The 21,867-nt window shown below is 39.8% G+C and overlaps 1 protein-coding gene across 2 annotated transcripts in view; it reads left to right on the forward strand.

The window, feature by feature from the left end:
• APBA1 (amyloid beta precursor protein binding family A member 1) overlaps positions 1 to 21,867 on the forward strand; it is an 89,949-nt gene that overhangs the window by 47,314 nt on the left and 20,768 nt on the right. For both annotated transcript variants that reach the window (XM_051643132.1, XM_051643133.1), the window contains exons 2-4: positions 8,382 to 9,586; positions 17,326 to 17,427; positions 19,306 to 19,345. In XM_051643132.1, the coding sequence (XP_051499092.1) occupies positions 8,435 to 9,586; positions 17,326 to 17,427; positions 19,306 to 19,345 (1,294 nt within the window). In that variant the 5' untranslated portion in view covers positions 8,382 to 8,434. The remainder of the gene's footprint in view (positions 1 to 8,381; positions 9,587 to 17,325; positions 17,428 to 19,305; positions 19,346 to 21,867) is intronic.

The raw sequence follows: 21,867 nt of genomic DNA on the forward strand, positions 1-21,867 counted from the left end.
ATGCCTAAAATTAATTATTGCTTTTCTAAACAAAACAAAACAGAAAATTTGCATTCCTTGAAAACATGAAAAATGCTGCTTCTTATCTGCTCTAAATCCACTTAAAAAACAAGTAGAGATTCTTTTCATAGGCAGCAAATAATTTCTGTTTTCAATAAGGTTTTAAATTTCTAAGTATAATTATCTTTTATGGAAATTTATGAAAATGTTTAAGGACATTCCTCAGATACATTGTTATTTTTTTAAATGGGTTTTCTGCAAACATACCTGGGGTTTGCACAGTGGGGGTTGAAGGTCTGGAAGTCATAAAGGACACAGGAGACAGAAACACCTCAAGGGTATAAAAGGGTGTCCCTCCAAGAAGGTGACATGGCCAGCAGCCCAGCGGAACTGCCTGTACACCAAGGCATGCAGCTTGGGCAACAAACAGGAGGAGCTGGAAGCTAGCATGCTGCAGGAAAGCTATGACATTGCTATTGCCACTAGCAGTTACAGAACCTTGGTGGTATGAATCCTACAATTGGAGTGTGGCTATTGAAGGCTACAGGCTGTTCAGAAGTGACAGGACAGGAAGAAAGGGTGGAGGTTTTGCCTTCTATATAAAGAATTGGATAGAGTGTGAAGAGTTGTCCCTAAAAAATAGCCATGAGCAAGTTGAAAGTTTATGGGTGGGAATCAGGGATAAAAACACCAAAGGGAGCCTAGTGGTTGGAGTGTATTACAGGCTGCCTGATCAAGTGGAGCCTATCAATGAAGCCTTCTTACTCCAGCTTGAAGAAACATCGCGATCGCGGGCTCTCATCCTGCTGGGGGATTTTAACCATCCCGACATCTGTTGGGAAAGTAGCATGGCAAGTTGTAGGCAATCCAGGAGACTCCTGGAATACCTTGACGACAACTTCTTAAGTCAGGAAATTGACAGTTCTACCCAGGGAGATATGTTGTTGGACCTGATTGTCACAAATGTAAGTGAACTCCTTAGGGATATCAAAGCTGAAGGCAGCCTGGGCTGCCGTGACCGTGCACTAGTGCAGTTCACTGTCCTAAGGGGTAAGAGGCAGATGAAAAGCTTATCCAGGTCTCTGAATTTTGGGAAAGCAAACTTACAGCTCTTCAAGGAGTTAGTAGATAAGACTCCATGGGAAATGGCCCTTAGGGAGCAGGAGAGAGCTGGCAGATCTTTAAACATGCTTTCCATAGGGTGCAAGACGTCTCAATCCCCTGGTGTAGGAAGTCAGGCAAGGGAGGCAAGAGACCAGCATGGCTGAGTTGGGACCTGCTGGTGAAACTAAAAGGCAAGGTGGACCTACACAGGCAGTGGAAGAGGTGACAGGTATCCTGGGTAGAGTATAGGGACGCTGCCCGGTTATGCAGCGATGAGGTCAGGAAGGCCAAGGCACAGCTACAACTGAACTTGGCAAGAAATGTTGAGGAAAACAAGAAGGGCTTCTACAGGTACGTAAACCAGAAAAGGAAGGTTAAAGAAAGTGTTAACCCCCTGGTGAGCCACAATGGTGAAATGGTAATAACAGATGAGGAGCAGGCTGAGGTTCTCAACAGCTTTTTTGCCTCAGCCTTCACTGGCAACCCCTCTCCTCACAACTTTCATGTTGATGGCCCACAAGATGCAGGCCAGAGAGTCAATGTCCCCCCTACTCTAAGTGAAGACAAGGCTCATGATCATCTGAGGAACCTGAAGACATAAAAGTCCATGGGACCTGATGAGATACATCCCAGAGTCCTGAAGGAATTGGTGGATGTAGTTACCAAGCCACTGTCCATGATATTTGAAAAGTCATGGCAGTCAGGTGAAGTCCCTGGTGACTGGAAGAAAGGACATGTTACTCCCATATTTAAAAAGGGTAGAAAGGAGGATCCTGGGAACTACTGACCTACCAGCCTCACCTCTGTGACTGGGAAGATCATGGAACAGATCCTCCTAGAAGACAGGCTACAGCACATGGAAGACAAGGAGGTGGTGCAGGACAGCCAGCATGGCTTTACCAGGGACAAGTCCTGCCTGACCAACCTAGTGGCTTTCTACAATGAAGTGACTACATCATTCAACCAGGGAAAAGCAGTGGATGTAATATCTGGACTTCTGCAAGGCCTTTGACGCAGTCCCCCACAACATCCTTCTCACTAAATTGGAGAGATATGAGTTTGATGGCTGGACTATTCAGTGGATAAGGAACTGGCTGGATGGTCATGTCCAGAGAGAGGGTAGTGGTCAATGGCTCTAAGTCCAGATGGAAAACAAGTGATGTCCCTCAGGGGTCAGTGCTGGGCCAGTATTGTTTAATAGCTTCATTAACAATATTGACAGTGGCATTGAGAGCACCCTCAGCACGTTTGCTGATAACACCAAGCTGGGTGGTACAGTCAACATGCCAGAGGGATGGAATGCCATCCAGAGGGACCTAGACAAGCTGGAGAAGTGGGCCCAGGTGAATCTCATGAGGTTCAATAAGGCCAAGTGCAGGGTCCTGCACCTGGGCCGAGGTAACCCAAGACATGAATACAGGCTGGGGGAGGTCACACTTTAGAGCAGCCCTGTGGAAAAGGACCTGGGGGTACTAGTGGATCAAAAGCTGGACATGAGCTACCAATGTGGAGTTGCGTGATGTGTTCAAGCTTCTTTAGCTATGATGAAAATTCAATTTAAATAGATGCTTCCACCCTTCCACCACAGAATGTTACATCCCAGTGGAAGCCAAAGTGGATTGAGAAACACTAGGAGACTGAAATATGATGTATGCTTTGCCATTGAGTTACTCAGGTGCACACTGTGGCTTAATCCAATTCACTTTCATTCCGGTCTGGCTTGTGTCCTCCATTAATTATTGTTCCATATGGATCTCTGTTATGAGATTATGTTAATAACATAATGTTTGTGTTATATATGGAGAACTTTGTAACTACTCACATCTAGACAACAGATATGATTATGTCTTCTCAGGAATTTGTAGGTTTCGTTATTCTGCTGCTGCACAGTGAAATCTTGTGACAGTCCTGTTCTAGTAGCTCAGTGGTTCCTTGGACAGAGATTCATGGGGTTGCATTTTTTTCCCCTGTTGTCACCAAAATTTGACTTGTTGTGTGCTTTCAGTTGTGGGGAAACCTGAACTGTAAGCCACTGAGTCCTGTGCCATAGTGCTTGATCTTTGGCTTGTTGTACTTCTCTTGTTGTATGTGGGACTTCTTTTAGGTGCCATGGCCAAGCTGATATTTTAAGCATTGCCCAGTGTACAGTTGTCTTTTATTTTAGTAACAGTATTTGCTTACATTTTTTTTAGGAGTCTGTGTATTCTTTGAGACTAGATGTGGTCAGAAAAGGCTGATCCAGGTAGAAGCTACAGCCTTTCAAAAGTTGCATACCCTACTAAAAAATTGAAGGCTTTTATGTTGAATTTGTACTAGTGTGTTTTTTAAATTTTGCCCCTGCTGAGTTCAGAGGCAGACCTGGAACTCAAAAATTGAAGCTTCCAAGGTTATTATGAACAAAATTGGAGTAAAAGACTTTGTAGAAAATATTAAAGGCTGAGTCTAGTGTTTAAACTAACTTGTAACTTGTTTGAAGTGTTACAGTGATACAAGGATTCCACAAGCACTTGTAGAAGACTTTGTGTTCAGAGCAATTTTGTGCACGCAGCAGTTGTGCATGCGTTACAATTACAACATTATGAGAGTTCATATTTGCTCAGCCTCATCAGTATGAACTGATGTGTGTATGAGTGTGCATGTTCTGAAGTGTTAATGTCACTACCCAGGTGCTGCTTTTGCTGACTGGCAAGAAACATAACATTTCACAGCTCTTTTTGTTTAAAGCTATTTTGGGTGAGCTTACTTAACACATGGCAGCAGAAGCAATCAGGTTTCCCAGGCAGGTTACAGTTCAGAAGAGGGAGGCTTGTATAATGCAGGAGAGATAGGGAATTCTCTCTAAGGGTTGTTTGCATATGCTGTTAAGTTCTCAGCCACTTTATACCCTAGGAGTTCTTTTTTAAAAATAAATAAATGAAACATTTTGAAGATATTTCTCCAAAGCGTATGTTTGCTAAAAGACTGTATTAGTTTTCTGAAAGGTAGCTTTTGTTTGTGTGTCATGGCTGTACAAGTTGAACATTGGTGTATTGCTGGAGTCTGGAAAAACGCAGTTACTTGGTGAAATTGCCATGACAACATGCACTTGGGGTGAGATACCTTCTGGGTTCAGTCAGAGCTCTCTCTGCTTGTAGTGTGACCTGGAGTTATGAGTAAATATGTTCAAAGAGTAGCTGTTTTTTAATGGAAGACCTGGGTGAATATGTCCAAAGTTTTCTAGGAAAGACAAAACTGTTTTGTTTACATGCTTATAAATCTTGCTAACTATGTTTTCTCTTGCAAAAGTTCTGCAAATTAAGAGGAAACAGGTAAATGAGAAAATTAATTTTTTAAATGTATGTATGTAAGTACCCCTTGCAATTATACAGGCTGGGGCTACTGGGGCCAAGAAGCAGCTCTCGGTCATGGCCAGGGCAGGAAAATAAGGGGCAGTGTGAGCAGGACTTGGCCCAGAGAGCCAGGGGAAGGCAGGGACTGTCCTCTCTGCTCAGCTCCTGTCAGACACTGTCTGGGTACTGACACCATTCTGGGGCCCTGATACAGGAATGACACTGGAAAACTGGTGGGAAGTGAGGGGAGGTCACTGAGATGGTGGAGCTGGAGCCCTTGCCCTTGGGGAGAGGCTGTGGGACTGGGGCAGGTTTAGCTGGGAGGAGGGATGGGTTCAGGGTCACCCAGCAACAGCCTAGGGAGTGGGGGAGATGCTGCCAGGCTCTTTGCAGTAGTGTGTGGCAGGAAGGTGGGCTGGAGACAGCTGGCACGTGCTGCAGCACGGGAAATTCAAACTGACTGTAAGGAAAAAAACGTTTTCCCCACAAGGACAGCACAGCAGTGGAGCCAGGGCCCAGACTGCACTGTCTCCAGCCTTGGAGGCTATCAAGCCCCAACTGAATAAAGCCCTGAGCAGCCTGACCTGAGCTCACAGCTGGCTGTGCTTTGGGCAGAGCTTGAAATGGAGACCTCCTGTGGTCCTTTCCTAGCTGAGTTTACCTGTTAGCCTATAGCTGACAACAAACTGTGCGTGTGTGTGTGTGTATAGATGTGGTCTTGGTTCAGCATGGCACGCAGCTTTGATACAGTAACAATAGTATAAAGACCTATTGAGAGTGAGATCCTTTATTCCAAAAAGTCAGGATTAGACTGTGGAAATACAGTGTGCATAGTGCTCTTATAAAATAAACTTTAAAGGCTCCTTTGGAATAATTTTTTTTTTTTTTTTTTAAAGCTTCATATCTGCCTGCATGCAGAACAAAGCAATCCATTATATATATGGATGTGAGAAACAAATAATAAACCAAATTGGAATCTGAAAACTCAGAATTTCACCTTTTCTTACAGCATGTCTTCTTCAGAATAGCACTGGGCATGGATGTTGTGGTCTTGCTCCAAGATTACAGTATGCCCTTTGGTGGTGTTTTAAGTACTTCTTTGGTTTTTTTTGGCTGTTTGTGCTTTTTTTGGTTGGTTGGTTGATAGTTGTTGTTGTTGGGGTTTTATTGTTTGGTTGTTTGTTTTTAACATAAAGTAGCAGAGAGGAATCCTTACATTTCCAGCTTTTTCTTTGCTGTTTGAGAAATATGTGGAGATGTTCAAGTTTTCTTCCTTACAGGCAGAAAGGCAGTTTAACCCTCAGCAAAGAGCTAGTTGCAGTAGTAATCAACCTCTGATTTCTCTGTTTTGGAGACAGATTCATCCATTAAGTCTCGAGTGCAAAGTTAAGAGTGCTTACAGAGCACTTATCCATATATATTTGATTACTGGAGCACAGCTGCTGTTCAGGGTAATTAACGTGAGAGTATAATATCCTTCAGATGGGTGCTCTGTCTTTAATTCCAAGATGAGATGACCTCTCTTGCTTATATTCTCTTTTCTCTGTGACATTTTATACAGGTTAATTACTTTGGTTTGCTTGCTGGAAATAAAGTGCTTCTGGAAGTGCTGGTGAGAAAAATCAGGCAGACATTGTATTTGCTTGAGGAAAACACTACTAAGAATAAAAAAAAATGGTGGTTTTTAGTAGTCATCCAGCTACCATGTATGAAAAAGGATTTAGTGCTTCTAGCTCCCAACTGTAATAGGCAGTTCTTTAAACTACTGTCCTAAAGACAGATTGTTAAACAGTCAAAGAATTGTAATTTACTTAGAAGGTTACTTGTCATTGAAGGTTATTGGGGCTTGGTGGCCTTAGGTGGCATTTATTCAAATCTATTATTTTAGAAGTAAACTTATACTCTTTTCCAATAATTAAAATGTCTCTTAAAAAAAAATTCAAAATACATTTGAAAATAATGTTTTATTGTTTGCAAAATTAAAAAATGAAATGAAATTGAAATTATTGGGGGAAAGACTTTTCCAGTCAAAAGCTTTAAGTAAACCTCCTCATCCCTTCAAAAGTCATGACCTTGACAATTACGGGATATCAGTATTTGAAATTAACCTGAGATCATTCTTCACATGATGACAATTTCACAAGTGAACTTTGGAAACTTTGAATTTGAAAAAGGAAAATGTTGGGGCTCTCCGGTGGTTTTTAGCAATACTTTGTATGTATGTATCTCTGTAATTTGTTTTTCACAGCTGAACATGTCAGTAGTATGTGTTATGGAACAAGTCTGTATTAAGATTTCTAAAAAAGTATCACATATTTTCAGATATATTCAGAACTTCTGTGGTTGTGAGTATTGTGGCATTTGATACGTTATTTGACTTAAGGTACAGGTAGTCTTCATGCAGTTGAATTTTGCATTCTGCTCTAACTTGACATAATTCAGTTAAAGATGTGGCAGGATACGGGTGACAAAGAGGTCATCGTCCTGTGTTTATGTGTAACTTCATTTCTCTCAGCTGGTACTGCCCTTTTTCTGTGGGTGACCAATGATGCTTTGGAATGAGTCAGGGACTACTTTGAATGCAACAGGTTTAGGGCAGAATTTTTCAGCAGTTCTCTATTTTAGCCTAATTCTATCTACATGCAAAGCAATGGAAATTTTATAACTGACTGTAGTGGAGCAGGAGATCCTACTTGGGATGGACTTTTCAAAGGGCTGTTATGCCTTGACTCTTCACCCTTCTTTTTGTGGGCTTAAAATGGAAACCTGTCCAATATTGTTCTTATTTGCTTAAATAATATATTCCCACATATGCTGTGGGGAGAAAAACATTTTGTTTGTTAATTGTGGCAGACACCTGCATACACACCTGCATTCTGTTTCATTCTTTCCTAAAAGAACATAAAATGCGCTTCCTATGACACTGCATTTTAAAAACTTAGGGCAAGATTCAAATAATCTGAATCTGTTATGTAAGAATAAAACCACCTGATCTAGATAGGCCTGCTTGCTCTATGAAACTTACAGAAGCTAATAAGTTTTTCTGTTTCTGTGGTCTGCATATTAATTATTGGCAGGCCTCTCTAGTAATTGTTTTAACTTTTGAGATTTTTACTCAAAGTCAGCAAGGCTAAGATCCCTAACTAGGCTCAATGCATTCATGGTTATGAAAGTTAGTAATGTCTTCTCTGTGTTTTAGGAAAGATGTTTGGTGCAGAAGCCATCTTAAGTTATTGTAGATATATTCCATGAAGGTAACTATGCTGTACCTACCTGTCATGTGCTTCTCTGCGGAGAAGGAACAGGTACTTAAGATACCCTGAGAGTGCATTTTCATTTCTAATGATTTTTTAAATATTCATGGGGTGACTAGCTCAGCTGAAGATGCCATGCTGCAGAAGTGTAGTATGCACAGATGTCATGTATCTGCGCCACTGCAGACTCCTTTCTTTAGTCCCAGAGTCTGGGACTAAATCTGTCATTTTATATTAGAGCATCCTTTCTTTGCACCAAGTTAGGGAGATGTAGGGAGAGTGGTGGAGCAAAGGTGCAATATTTATGTCATATCTTTACTATGGTTGAGACCTTGGCAAAAGTTAGCTGTTCTAGCATGTACTTACCAATGTCATTGAAATGCCACAGCAGTCCATAGAAGCATCTCCAAGAAGTTGCTTGGAAAAGATTATTCCACAAAGCATTTGTCCATAGAAGTGAGGAGTGCAGTTCCCCAGGACATGGTTATTGGTTGCTGCTGTTGGAGATCAGCAGCATGGGAGGTTTGGCTGGGAGGTCATACGGTTGCACTGGCTGCAGTGTGACTTCAGAACTGATGAAGTCAAACGTTTGTCTGCTGGGGAATGAGGAGTGCCTTTCGTTGCTTCTGTTTATTTTCTCCACTTTTTGTTTTTTAAGAGTAACTTCAGAAGTTTATTTTTTATTTATTTCCAGCTGTGATAGACAAAATGTCAATAGAATAAGTCACCTGCCCACCAGAACTTGCCATGAACCATTTGGGTGGACCACCTGAAGGGGAGGTAAGTGAAGAGCCAGCGAGTGGAACAGTGAACGAGTCTGTGGAGGCTGACTTGGAGCGCCCGGAGGTGGAAGAGGAGCAGCGGTATGCAACTCGCTACCCCAGGCACACAAACTGCAGCCAAGGGGGCCTGTCGGGGCAGGAGGAGGAAGGGATGTTAGCACGGTCAGCCAGCACTGAGAGTGGTTTCCACAATCACACGGATACTGCGGAAGGAGATGTGATAGCCACAGTGGAAGGCAGTTACGACACAGAGAGAGTCCAGGAGAATGAGGATGAGAGTGCCTATGCGGTGCAGTACAGGCCCGAGTCTGAGGAGTACACGGAGAATGCCGAGGCTGAGCACAGCGAGGCCATTCATCATCGCACCCTGCCCAATCACTTGCATTTCCACTCCATCGAACACGAGGAAGCCATGAACGCAGCCTACTCGGGCTACGTCTACACACATCGGCTGTTCCACCGCGGAGAGGACGAGCAGTATGCTGAGCCTTACGCCGACTATGGACTGCAGGAACACGTGTATGAGGAGATAGGAGATACTCCAGACCTCGACGTTAGGGAGGGGCTCCAGCAGTATGAGCAGGAAAGGGAGGAAGCCGACAATTACCGCAAGGAAGCGCTTGGTGCCCGCCTTCACCATTACGATGAGCGGTCTGATGGGGAATCTGACAGCCCTGAGAAGGAGGCAGAGTTTGCGCCCTACCCAAGAATGGATAGTTACGAACAAGAGGAGGACATTGATCAGATTGTAGCAGAGGTGAAGCAGAGCATGAGCTCCCAGAGCTTAGACAAGGCAGCTGAAGACATGCCAGAGGCAGAGCAGAGTTTGGAGCACAGTCATGCCCTGACTGGTGATGGGCATGAAAGTAATGGCCAGCTCCCAGCTGGTTCTCGAATTACGTCCAGCTCCGGAGAATCTGTACAGAGGTACAGCAAAGAAAAGAGAGATGCAATTTCACTGGCTATCAAGGATATTAAAGAAGCTATTGAGGAAGTGAAGACAAGGACCATCCGTTCTCCTTATACTCCTGATGAACCTAAGGAGCCAATCTGGGTAATGAGGCAGGACATCAGTCCAACCAGGGACTCTGATGACCAGAGACCACTAGATGGAGATGTGAGTATACAAAACTTTCTGCTCTCAGGTTATGTATGATTAGTTGGTTTAATTATGACACAAGTGACTGTGAAGGACAGTGCATTTTGCTCTTGTTCTGTGACTCGTCCTTCAGTAAAGTACATAGTGCTCTGTCTATTTTAATTTTTTACTCCAGAGGACATGTAAGAGGTATGTGCACTATCAGTATGCAGATATTTCTTGATGAAGCACTCCTGACTCCTCTTACACTATACACGAATTTCTCACATGAAGCTCTTTACTCATTTTTTATGAAACAAATGCTGTTACATTTTTTACTGCCATGGGATATTTTAGAATAGCTACTGAACACTTGGTCTTTTCTCATATATCCTTGTGTTTTTTTGTTAATTCTAGGTTTCTAAGTTTTGTTTTCTGTCCCATAACTATCCTAACAGTTCCATCAGAAATCTGTTAATATTCTTTATGATGGTGTGGTAGATCAGATTCATATTCCAGAAAAGCTGCAGGATTTTTGTCCACTTGCAGACTCTAGAAATGTGTTATGAACCTCAGTATGTTACTTTCTTGCTGTAAAGTATATTCACTCTCCAGCAACCTGAGTATTGAAGACCACTGTTCAGATTTTCAGCATCGGCATTTCTGAAATTCTGTACTTTTGGCATGAGGCTTAACTTGGATCAGAATCACTTCACAGTTTCTGGTTCCAGCTGCCTGTATGGCAATCTCTATTTGCAGGTTTGTGGGTTTGCTGTGTTTCTAATAAAATAAACTCATAAACAACATGTTAAATTTATGCCTCAGTATGGAACGAACGGGTAGGCTAAATTTACTGGCCAAAAATAGTCTTAGCATATGGACCTATGCTATTCCTTCAAGGATAACTGCACTGCAATCATCTGCACCGTCCTCTTTATTGCTGCAGAATTTTTTTTGTGAGCTTTGTTTTTTTGAAAGAACACTGAAAGATCAAATGTTTTGTGTGATGTTTGGTGTTTTAAACTGAATTATTATAACCTTCTAGGAACGCTTCAGAACTATCTGAAGCATCTCAGCCTCTAAAGGTGAAAAAAGATCACATGCCACATATGGATCTGTGACAGGCTTCTAATTTTTTTTTATCTGGCTTCAAAATGATGAAGGCTAGTGCTCTAGAAATGGGGAGAGATTAATGGAGCATGGTGTTTGCCTTGCTCAAAAAACATGTAAGCTAATTGAGACATGTAGCTATCAGATTTTCTATTTCCTTGAAAACTGTTGGAAACACACAGTAGTGACTACGTTTGGGTTTTTCTTCATAGTTTCATTGAAACTTTTTTTTTAAAAAACCCTTTTATTGCAAAAATTATTTGTGCAAGTATTTTTTAAATTATGTCTGTTGCAGAGTTGATCAGCAGTCGTGTGGAAGGCTAAAGCAATCTTCCCAAGTTACTCTGTACTGCAGAAGAATTATTGTTAATTTCTTAAAAAAATTCCAAAAGCTGTTATTATTCTTTCCCCTTTTTCATGTAGATCACACAACTCTTTTGCTGTTCATTTTTTTCACCATATTGTCAGTGTTTATAAGTGCTGTCATTGGCAGGGAGGATGGAAGAACTACCTGTTACTTACTGATTGTCTGATGGTAACATGCATTACCATGATGGACTCAGATTAGGCTGAGGATCCTGAGAGCACGGAGTCCTTCCTGAAGGTGCTTCAGCAGCTCTCCAAAATCTTGCTGCACTTTGCAGAATTTAACGTTTCCAAGGTATGCTGGTAGGACTCAGCCTGGTAAGCTCATATAGTAAACAAAGCAGGTGTTTCCATTGGTCTGTATCTGTATTAGATGTTAATGTACACAGGGTTTCAGTTTTGCATGAGAAGTTAATTTCTCACTCAATATTATTACCTGTCAGATAAGAACATGACTGAGATTTCAGTGCTGGCTGTAATCAAAACAGCAAGGTGTAATGACAGTTGGTTAGCTCAGTGCAAAGATAAATGATGGTTGTAGACATGCAGACAGTCTGTGTTCTTGGAAAGAGGAAGTAAATAAAGAAAATAGTCTAGAAGATCTGTAGCAGATCGAGGGGAATACATGCTGTAGAAGAATGGACTTGTGACTGTGTCAAAATTATGTTTTTCACTGAAGATGAGGTTTGTATTTACTGGATTCTTTAATTCAGATGACAACTCATTTAAAGTCTGAACAGTCATTTCTAGAATTGTTTAGTGGTAAATTGGGCAAATTTGGTTGTGTTAAATAAGTGACCATGAGCGATGCATCATAATAAAAACATAGTTGAAGGCCGTTCATCTAAATATAGATTTTTCTTTCATCTCCCTTGAGAAAGAAATAGGATCTCAGGAGCATTCCAGCGTAACCAATACATGCCAGAATCGTTCTTTAGAGTGATTTGTAACATTGGCCTTGAAATAAGAAGGAATTACATAAAGAGGGAAGACAACCTTTTATCAAGGAGCTTACAGCTAAGTGATGCAAATTGGGTGCTCTTATTAGCCTTCAGTTATTTTGCAGCTCTACTTTGACAGTTGTCCCCTCGTTGTTTCTTAACAAAACCATTTTCCTTTTTAGAGATAAAACTTCTTTGAAAATATTTGTAATTTTCAGTTGCTAATTGTATGATATTGGAACTGTAAAACCTTTTTAGATCCAAATAGCAGTAACTTTTTATTTAGCTAGGAGCTCTCCACAAGAGAGCAATGAAGCCAGGGATTCAGAATAATGATCTGCAGTTGAGGCTCATTACATATGACAACCTTTTCTGCCTTTTTTTCACAAGAAAGCAGCAGTCACTCCTCAGTGCTGAGAATTTAGATGATACATTCACAGAAGAATGTTTGGTAGAGTTCCAGTTGGAAGTGTCCAGAGATGATTTTGAGAAGCTAACAATCCAGAAGCATTCAGTTGGCCTGCAGCTGGATGTAGTTCAGGAAGGAATGTTAGAAATGTTAGGAAAGGCATGCAGTGACTGTGAGGGAAAGGTAGATAGGTAGGTAGGTAGGTAGGTAGGTAGATAGATAGATAGATAGATAGATAGATAGATAGATAGATAGATAGATAGATAGATAGACAGATAGATAGATAGATAGATAGATAGAGTACCAAAGTAACTGCTTAGTATTTAACATTGGAGAGTATTTGCTGCCATGTGCCTTATGCACTCTGGTTTAGTGATGCATTCTTTCACCTGCATAAGAGACGGTCTGAACATCTAATTTGCAGGGAAGATGTTGCACTTGTGTTTTTGATAAAAGCTGAAAACTTCTCTCTGTCATAGAATGATGGCACAGTTTGGGTTGGAAGGGACCTTAAAGATCATCTAGTTCCAACCCCCCTGCATGGGCAGGGACATCTCCCACTAGAACAGGTTGCTCAAAGCCCCGTCCAACCTGGTCTTGAACACTTCCAGGGAGGGGACATCCATCCACAACCTCCCTGGGCAACCTGTGCCAGTGTCTAGCCTCTCTTCCAGTTTAAAGCCATTGCTCCCTGTCTTATTGCTACTTGTCCATGTAAAATGTCCCTCCCCAGCTTTTCTGTAGCCCCTTCAGGTACTGGAAGGTTGCCTGAAGGTCTCCCTGGAACCTTCTCTTCTCCAAGCTGAACAACCCCAACTCTCTCAGCCTGTTTTGACAGGAAAGGTTCTCCAGCCCTCTTATCATCTTCGTGGCCTCCTCTGGACTTGCTCTAGCAGCTTCTTGTGTTGGGGGCTTCAGAACTAGATACAATACTCCAGGTGGGATTTCACGAGAGTGGAGTAGAGGGGGAGAAAACACAAGGAGTCCTTTGAATAAATGCAATGAGGTGTGGGGTTTTTTCACATTTGCCACATATATTTCCAAAATGTGTTTATCAGAAAACTTTTTAAACCAAAGAAGGCCATCATTTGGATGTGTCCTCATGAGGGTATCTTTTTCAAATGCAGTAGCAGCTAAGAGCTGCCCAACTGCAATAATCTGACATCAGGGAACTGACCCTTGATGGGAAAGACTGTAAAACTGGAGTTAGGTTGTGTTCTCTAAGTCTGAAATGGGAGAGAATCTGTTCACATTGTACTGAAAATGTTGATATATGCTGGAGACCAGCGTGGAGCTGATGGTACACACATGTCTGAGAGTGGTGGAGGGGTGTACCCTTTAGAAAAAGGTGTACTTCTAGATGTCCACAGTTTTCTCATGGGAAGGAAAGGCCCATGGGAAGCTCTTTTCTGTCATTTTTCTCTGTTAGGTTCTCCACTAGAAACCTGCTGTGAGATCACCTTTCTGTCATTTTTCTCTGTTAGGTTCTCCACTAGAAACCTGCTGTGAGATCACCTAGCTAAGCACAGAAATAGTGGTTTTTAAAAGTCTAAACAGAAGACATCTGCAGACTGTGGATCTGGACTTAAAGATGAACACATGTTCAAGTGGAAAGGGGAATAGTTCTGTGTAACAGATATGTCAGAATACAATTAAATATTCTGGTGTGTCAGCTGTACGGAAGGCCTGAAGAAGCATATTTAAAATTCCACAGAGCTTTAGGAATAGTGGCTTGTTTGGTTGTTGAAGTACAAAGACATGCTGAGAAATGCACTGAAAGGCACAAAAGTAGATCTTTTTTGGTTGGTATCTAAAGAGTATTTCTGTCATCTGATGTACAGAGAAGAAAAGCAGGCTGCCTGCTTCACTTCTGCCAGAAGCAGGAGAAAACACTGGTTTGGAAGGAGAAGTTCTCTATTTCAGAACTACATGCCATGACCTTTTTCTGAGGTGTACTCAGTCATCCATAGCGTTACAGATCTGAAAGCCAGGTTTTGTTACCTGCATGCATGGTTTGTTGCTGCGTGCCAAGACTTCAGTTTTGCAAATCCCTCTCATCAGTGTTCACAATCTCTGTTCCTCTCCTGACAGTTGAGGGGTGCGATATTAGAATAAACCCTTGTATAAAGTAAAACCATGCACATGGCTGGTTTGGATTTGTGAGACAGAAATTCAGAGATGAAGACATGCATTTCAGGTAGATTAGAACTGAGCTGCATTGTTTTGCTTCTTTGTTCTATTTCATTACACACTTTCTGTTTCAACCCTTGAGTTCTAAATTGCAGGAGTTTCTCACTCCTGGTAACTCCAGAAGTGAAGTGTTTTCATGAAGATGAATTTGCTTCACTTTTTCCACAGCAAGAGTGATGTATTATTAACAAGGCAAAAGAGAAGGCTGTTTTAAATAATTGAGCAGGTTTCAGTAATAGATGAACTAAGGGAGAAAGAAAAAAGAGAAAGAAAATAAATTAAATAAAGATGAGTTTATGTTGATAGGATATTGTTTTTGTTTTATGAGCAGACCTTTTAAACCTGTTGGGAGCGCAAACAGGATACAGGTCATCTTTCTGTCATCTATGCAAGACCACAGTCTCAAAATCATACAGCAAAGAAATGCCCCAGTGACTCCAAACCAAAAAGAATTAAAAACAAAACAAAACAAAAAGCATGTTAATATCCAGGGCAGAAGCTTTATGCTGATCCATCAACTTATCTTTATCAGTTAGTCCGTGTGAAGACAGTCACCAGAGGAGTTACGAGTCTGTAAATTAAACTGAGCACTGGGTACATAACCTTGAATATCTTTGTGTTACTATTTATTTTTTTTTCAGTTACTGGAAGATGACAGCAATTTCAGGTGATTTTTTGGTGCTGTTGAAAACTAGAACAGCACTTGTTACAGTTTCACAGTCCTTTGAAAACAACAGGAGGAATTTATACTAATATTTTCAGACTGACACATGAAGTTGCATTTGAACTAGAAGTTTGAGTGAAAGTACAGCTAAGGAAGTCCATACTTGAGAGAGGTAAACAGGTAAAAGCAGGTGAAACAACACTGCTTATATAAGGTAAGAGCAGGTGGTTGTATTTGAAGATGTTTCAGTGTCATTTATGTTGGCCTTCATAGGCTGTCCAGTAGCCAAATGGGTTGACTGGGTAGGTTGGATGCAACATGATGCAACACAGTCCTCTCCTGTTACAAGTTCTGTTACTAAATCCCTCTGCACAGTAATCAGGAAGGTTTCCCTGGTGGAGTGGGTTGAGTCAAGCAGCACTAAAATTGAGATGGAGAATTTTTGGATGTACCAAGCTGAGTATCGTAAGAAAAATGTGAGTAGATATTTAAGAGGAGAAGTGGGGTAACTAGTCCTTCTTTATTGCTGCACCCAAGAAAATACATCCTAATTCCATTGATGAACCTGTCTATGTGGTAGCAGCCTGCTTCACATGAACTTACTGTGTAGTTCTGACAGCATTTTTTTAGGCTTCTAAAATTTGTTTTGTTAACAGACAACAAATAGTCACTATGCATTTATTTTAGACTTCAGCTGTAGTGTTTTGAGCAGCTATGCAAGTTATCTATCCACTGTGATGTATCAAAATATTTCTTGTTATTGCTGTGACTGCATTCTTTCCTTGTGCATTGTTAATGGTACCTCTAAAAATGCATTTAGATGCAGAGGAGAACTGAGTGATTATTCTTCCAAGACTGAACTGTTTCGTACAGATCTTTTTGGGCACAGCTCTGATGTCCTGTGCTGTCATGTAGCAAACTTTGTAGGACATTTGATGTTTGGGTTTGGTAGGGTTTATTTCATCAGAAAAATTTGAGCAGACATTCAAACAGAGCACATGGAAAGTGGTGTGATCATTTAGATGGTTGCTTACTTCTGATACTTTATTGATTAAAATAGCTGAGTAAAGGTATTTGCAGTGCTACTGGAGTAACTGTTAATACATTTTAAATGGTGCAGAATTACTTAAAATCAGCAACCAGATAGTTTAAATAATTTATTGTTATCACTTTAGTGTATGAATATGAGAGCTTTCAAGCATTTTAAATGGCGGGGGGGAGGAATGTTTGTGGAAACATTTTCTATTATATTCTTTACTTTGTTTCTTTGTTTAATACTTAATCTTGCACTATCCAGATGTTATTATTAGGCTAATAGTATCAGGCACATTGTGTATTTAATACTAATAAGGAAGTACTATGTAACTGTTGGGAATGTGAACGCTATGAGGGCACTCCATTAAGTAAAGAAGAGTTGTGGATTGTGCAGTTGAGTCCCTGTGGCACAGTAACTCTGGTAGTTACACAGCAAGTCAGGGGACCCTGTATCTCTCGCACAGCCTCTGCAGGAATGCCAGCGGGAAAATGAGCAGCCCTTCAGTCTGATGCTGCAAACCCATGCCAGCATTCCAGGGACCATTTCACAGCTGCATCTTCGTATCGCCCTGCAGCAGTAATTCAAAACAAAGGAAGATGCAAGGACTGCTCTTTTACCCAGGAGATATCTTTATAAGGAACTGGTTCTTGACTCTTTGGAAGCATTTATTAGTTAACTATAGTTCTAATATCTAGTAATTACCCAAAATAGACTTGTTAAAGGAATGAAGGTAAAGAGAAAGAAGAGGAGGAGAAGGGAATTATATCTTCTTTTTCTGTTCCATGTCCGTGAAGCTAAGGTTGCAAAACCTAGATTATTTTTTTTGCACACTATTTCATAGAACTCAATGTTACTCTCTTTCATTTTGATCACCTTCATGAATTCCACACTCTGTGTGTTTGTCTTGTTTTTACTTTTTTTCTTTTTTTTTTTTTTTCTCTTTTTCCTTTTTGCTTTTCCCCATCTCATCTCTTCTTTCCAGTGTCAAGCTAGACAAAAATATGAAAGAAGAATTTCTACATTGGTCACTCAGGTTATGATTTAATTTTTTGCCATGTCTAGTCTCCATCTCCAGATTCCTCTTCACCTCGGGGTGCTGAATCGTCAAGTAGACAACATCACCAGGATGTCTGCAGTACAGCAGAGGGCTCCACTAATAAAGAGGTAGAGTGAAATCTTTTTAAAAGCTGCAGCCTTGTTCATGCTGTTTATTCCTTTTGTTTTTGGCCCTGCCCCCATGTACCTGTGCAAAGTTGCAACAAACTTGAAATACTGATTTTTAGCTCCTTTCCTTTATGCTTGCAAGGCTGCCTGACTGAATTTCAAACATATTTAAGACTGTTCATCATGTCATTTCTGACTCTGTGTTCAGCTACCACTGAATTTATTTACCAGGGTGGGAGGTACTGGTTTACCATACATGTACAGGATTTGTCCTCTAGGCCCATCAGAGTCCAGTGGTAGAACCTCCCTCTTAGCACTACACCAGCAGCAATTGCAGACAACAGTTGGAGTGTGTATGGGTTGGTCCTGTGAAAACATTCCTCTGAAGAGATGAAAGAGCCACAGATCTAAAAAGACACGTCAGTGTCCTCAGAGTAGCTTATACGCTTTGGCAGCTGCAGGTCATTGTTTATTGGCATTTTTATTCTAGTACAATCTCTAATGAAGAACTTCCTTGATTTTGCAGTACAGTGTAGTCTTTTTTCATAAGAAGCAGCAAGTGCTTAAAGGATGCACAGACTTTTTGGTTTTATTTCACAGGGTGTTTTATTTTACAGCAAGGCAATCATCACTGGTTGAAAGATATTATTTATTTTGTCCATTTTCTATTTGTTCCAATGAAAAGATTCCCTGGGTTTAGTCACTTGACCCGTCACATAACTGTGACCTTCCTAGTTTACCTTTTTTTCCCACTAATACACAGAACCAAGTAAATTGCCCATCAAAAAGGAAAATAAATTAACATATATTTCAGCCTACATTGTGTGGAAATATGCTGGAAATTGTCTAAGTAAGCATTATTCTGACCATATATAGATTTTCTTTTAATAAAATTACATTAAGCAGTTGTTGGTGAAGTTATTTCCAGTACAGTCATTTGTATATTCATTACAGTTTTGTAATCCCTGGACTATCCAAAATTCTTCTTTACAACACGTGTGATAGCAGCAGGTATTTCAGTATATCTACTACCATTTATATATTGCCACATGGAGTATTCTTTGGTTTATATTATTGACTATAACAAAATGGTGATTCTTACTTACTGAATGCTGTATCTTTTAGGTGTTTGAAGTGTTAGCCACAGTCTTTCATATAAAATTGCATTTGGAAGTTAAGAGCTTAATTTAAAATGTGTATTTATGTATGCATTTTTTTTTATTTGTTCCCTTTTTTGAAGTTGAAGCTACTAGATGTGTTTTTGTGCTTTATGCAGTGTGAATGTAGTTGTTGGTAGTGTGTTATTAATTCAATTACCACACAGAATATAGGTTGCTAGACTAGACTGTTAAAATTTAGAAAGCTTTTTGTAGGCTGTATGAATGTGAGGGATGCATAAGATACATTTGTCCTAATGAATGACAGATTTTGGTTAATGAATAATTTAATTTTGTTAATGAATAATTGACTGAGCTTATTGGTTATGAATAATAACAGTATGGTGTAATTCAGTATATTCCTGCATGTATTATTTGTAGTTGGAAGATCCAGAATATTTGAGATATGACATATTTTCCTGCATGCTTCTTGTTTAATAAAAGAGCGCCTGTTGGTAGACAGATAATACTGAACACCAACAAGTAACTGACAGCTGAGCCTAGCACACTGCCTGATAAAGACACAAATGAAATACATTTAATATAACTATAGTAGGTGCTTAGACTTTGAAAATATTAAACATAACAATAAATCTGAATACATGGTGATCTTCCTTTGCTAAAAGCTATTATTTACGTCTTTTTTTTTTAATGGATAAAATTTTAATTAATATTTGTGGATGCTCTGTTCTGTTTGAAACCCTTTTTTTCTTAATTACAGTCCAGGAAAAGCTTGGCTTCATTTCCGACCTATGTTGAAGGTAAGATATTTCTACGTTTTCTAAACGTTTTTTCATATCCAAGGAACGTCTCTTTTTTTTTTTTTTTTTTTTTTTTTTAATAGAAAAGCTGCTGGAGTTGGGTATACTGTTCTGGATTAAATTATGTCCCATCTGGAACCTGAGCCTAAATCCTACTATGCTCTTTCAGAAGTTCAGAAACATGGAGCTTTTTTATTTGTAGTGTTTTATTCATAGCTTCTGTTTCAGTTCTGCTGTTTTTTTTAATCACTATCAGTTAAAATACCACAAATTTTTAATGGTAATTACGCAATACATGTGAGCATATATGAACAAGGAAAATAGGCTAGGCGAGAAGACTATAGTGTTCTCATCAGCACTGAGTTCAACTGGCAGACTAAATCCAATTTCAGTTGGATTAATTAGCGTAATTGGATCAATTAATTGGCAGGCCTGCCAGAGGAAGTCTGCCCTGTGCTTCTTCAGCTGCTTGTCTTCTTATTAAAAATACTTCCTGTCTTAGAGTTAGGGTTGCACTTGTGTGAGTGATGTACTTACTCAGAACAATGAAAAACCAAGTTACCTGCTACATGAACTGCTACTAATTTTTGTGTGAGTCTGCATCTTGTGTATCCATGAAGACTGCATGCTGTAAAACCCAGTTCGTTTGTTATGGGAGCATGACAGAAGCAGAAAATTTAAAGTTTCATTTGTTTTTTTTTTTCCACCTGACAGCAGTTGATATCATACATTGTTTACACTGTCTTGGAACTCCTTGGATTGCTTTACAGTGTACTGTGTTTAAATGAGTATGTGATACTCTCTTTAGGCTACAACTTTATCATTGGTTTAGTCTTCAGTGTATGAACTAAACATTTTTTAATCTGTGGCTGGAACTAGTGTCAACTAATGTAAACTTCATGTATTATTTTGGAAACTAGCTGGGCTTTGGAATTCTTCACTAATGAAGAACTGGAATTGAAATTATTCTCCTAGTGATAACCCTGTCTGTCAAGCCCTATATTAAATAATCCTCCCTTCCTTAAAAAAAAACAACTATAAACTAAAATTTTCTTAGATCTTGGTCCGGTGCCAAATTCATTAGAAAACAAGTTTTCCATTTGTATGCACTACCCGTCTGAGAAATACTTGCTAGCATCTATGCTACACTTTCATTCATATAATTATTTATTAGAGGTAGTAAATATAAAAAGCAGTGCTTTTTCTGTGTTCACCTCTAATTAAAATAGAGCACATAACATTTTTTGGTTCTAGTATGCTTCCTTCTGGGAGTCGTATCTACACTCTGTCAGCCAATATTTATGGTTTTTGTGTTTTGATCAGAAATTGTACCAGAAAGGGTTTTGTACCCTTTATAGTGAAGTGGTGGAAGTGGTGAAAAGGCCTTGACATGTAGAGTAACAAATAGCAACACTTAAAATGCTGTATTGCTTCGGGAATGGAAGTGTGTACTATGTACTACTTCCAGATCCGTACATTTGCTTAAGCAAAAGATTCCATTTCCTTGGGTCATGTACTTGAAAGCGACATGTTCATTTTTAGTGTTTTCCAGATAAACAGTATATGAACCAATTCTGCACACTGGAGATGAACATCTTAAAATTACTAGTAATAAATTTTCTTATTTCAAGAAACCATGAAGAAGACAAGCTTACACATAAGATTTATACATGTACTTCTGTATGTGTGTATAGTTTCAGTGTAGTATTTATCTCCAGCTCTTTCTTTTGGTATTTTAATCTTAATAATGGCTTGCATTTCTCTGGGGCCAAAGTTACCCATGTTCATTCTGAGTGGTTGTTAATCTCTTCTGTTATAATTAGAACCAAAATGATATTCTGAGTATTGTTAAACTTGTAGCCTCATCACTTTATATCTCAAGATAACCCCTGAACTCCATTGTGATATTGTAGGATTTTTGCTTTGTTCTTAGTAAAAAAACCCTAAAACCAGTTTAATATTTTGGTGATAAAAGTAGACACTTGTACTTTTAGCATTCTTTAAGAGGATTTGTGTTTTCACTTGTCTTGAACACCAATTGTTTTTTCTGACTTCTAAGAAAACAAGAAGCTTCTTGTCTTAACCAGCATGTACTTTTGGATCTTGCTAATTTTAACACATAGCAAGGTGTTAAAATGCAACATTTTTACTTAGAGAATTTTTAGGTATAATCACCAAGCACCAAAAAATTTACAGATCGTATGTACTGTTTTGTAAAGGTTTGCATTGTAAGGCACTGAAGACTTCACCACCCTCTAACTTTCAACAGAAGTTGATGTCAGATAATTAAGAATCTGAGGAGCTAAGAGAGTTGTTTTGTCATCAGGAGAGCCAGTGCTCTGTGTATTTAACAACATTATTATTTAACTCTGTCCTTTACTTCAGTATCCTTGTTGAGACCTTCTTGTGAAGGGAAAAGATGTTGTACTGGTAAAGCATTCCTGGGGAGGTTTTTCTGCCTGTTGTACTAACTGCAGGTAACACACAAGTGAGCAAGTGGCTGATGGCTGTTACTGCATTGC

This window comes from Apus apus, chromosome Z (genome assembly GCF_020740795.1).
Source record: "Apus apus isolate bApuApu2 chromosome Z, bApuApu2.pri.cur, whole genome shotgun sequence".
NCBI lineage: Eukaryota > Metazoa > Chordata > Aves > Apodiformes > Apodidae > Apus > Apus apus.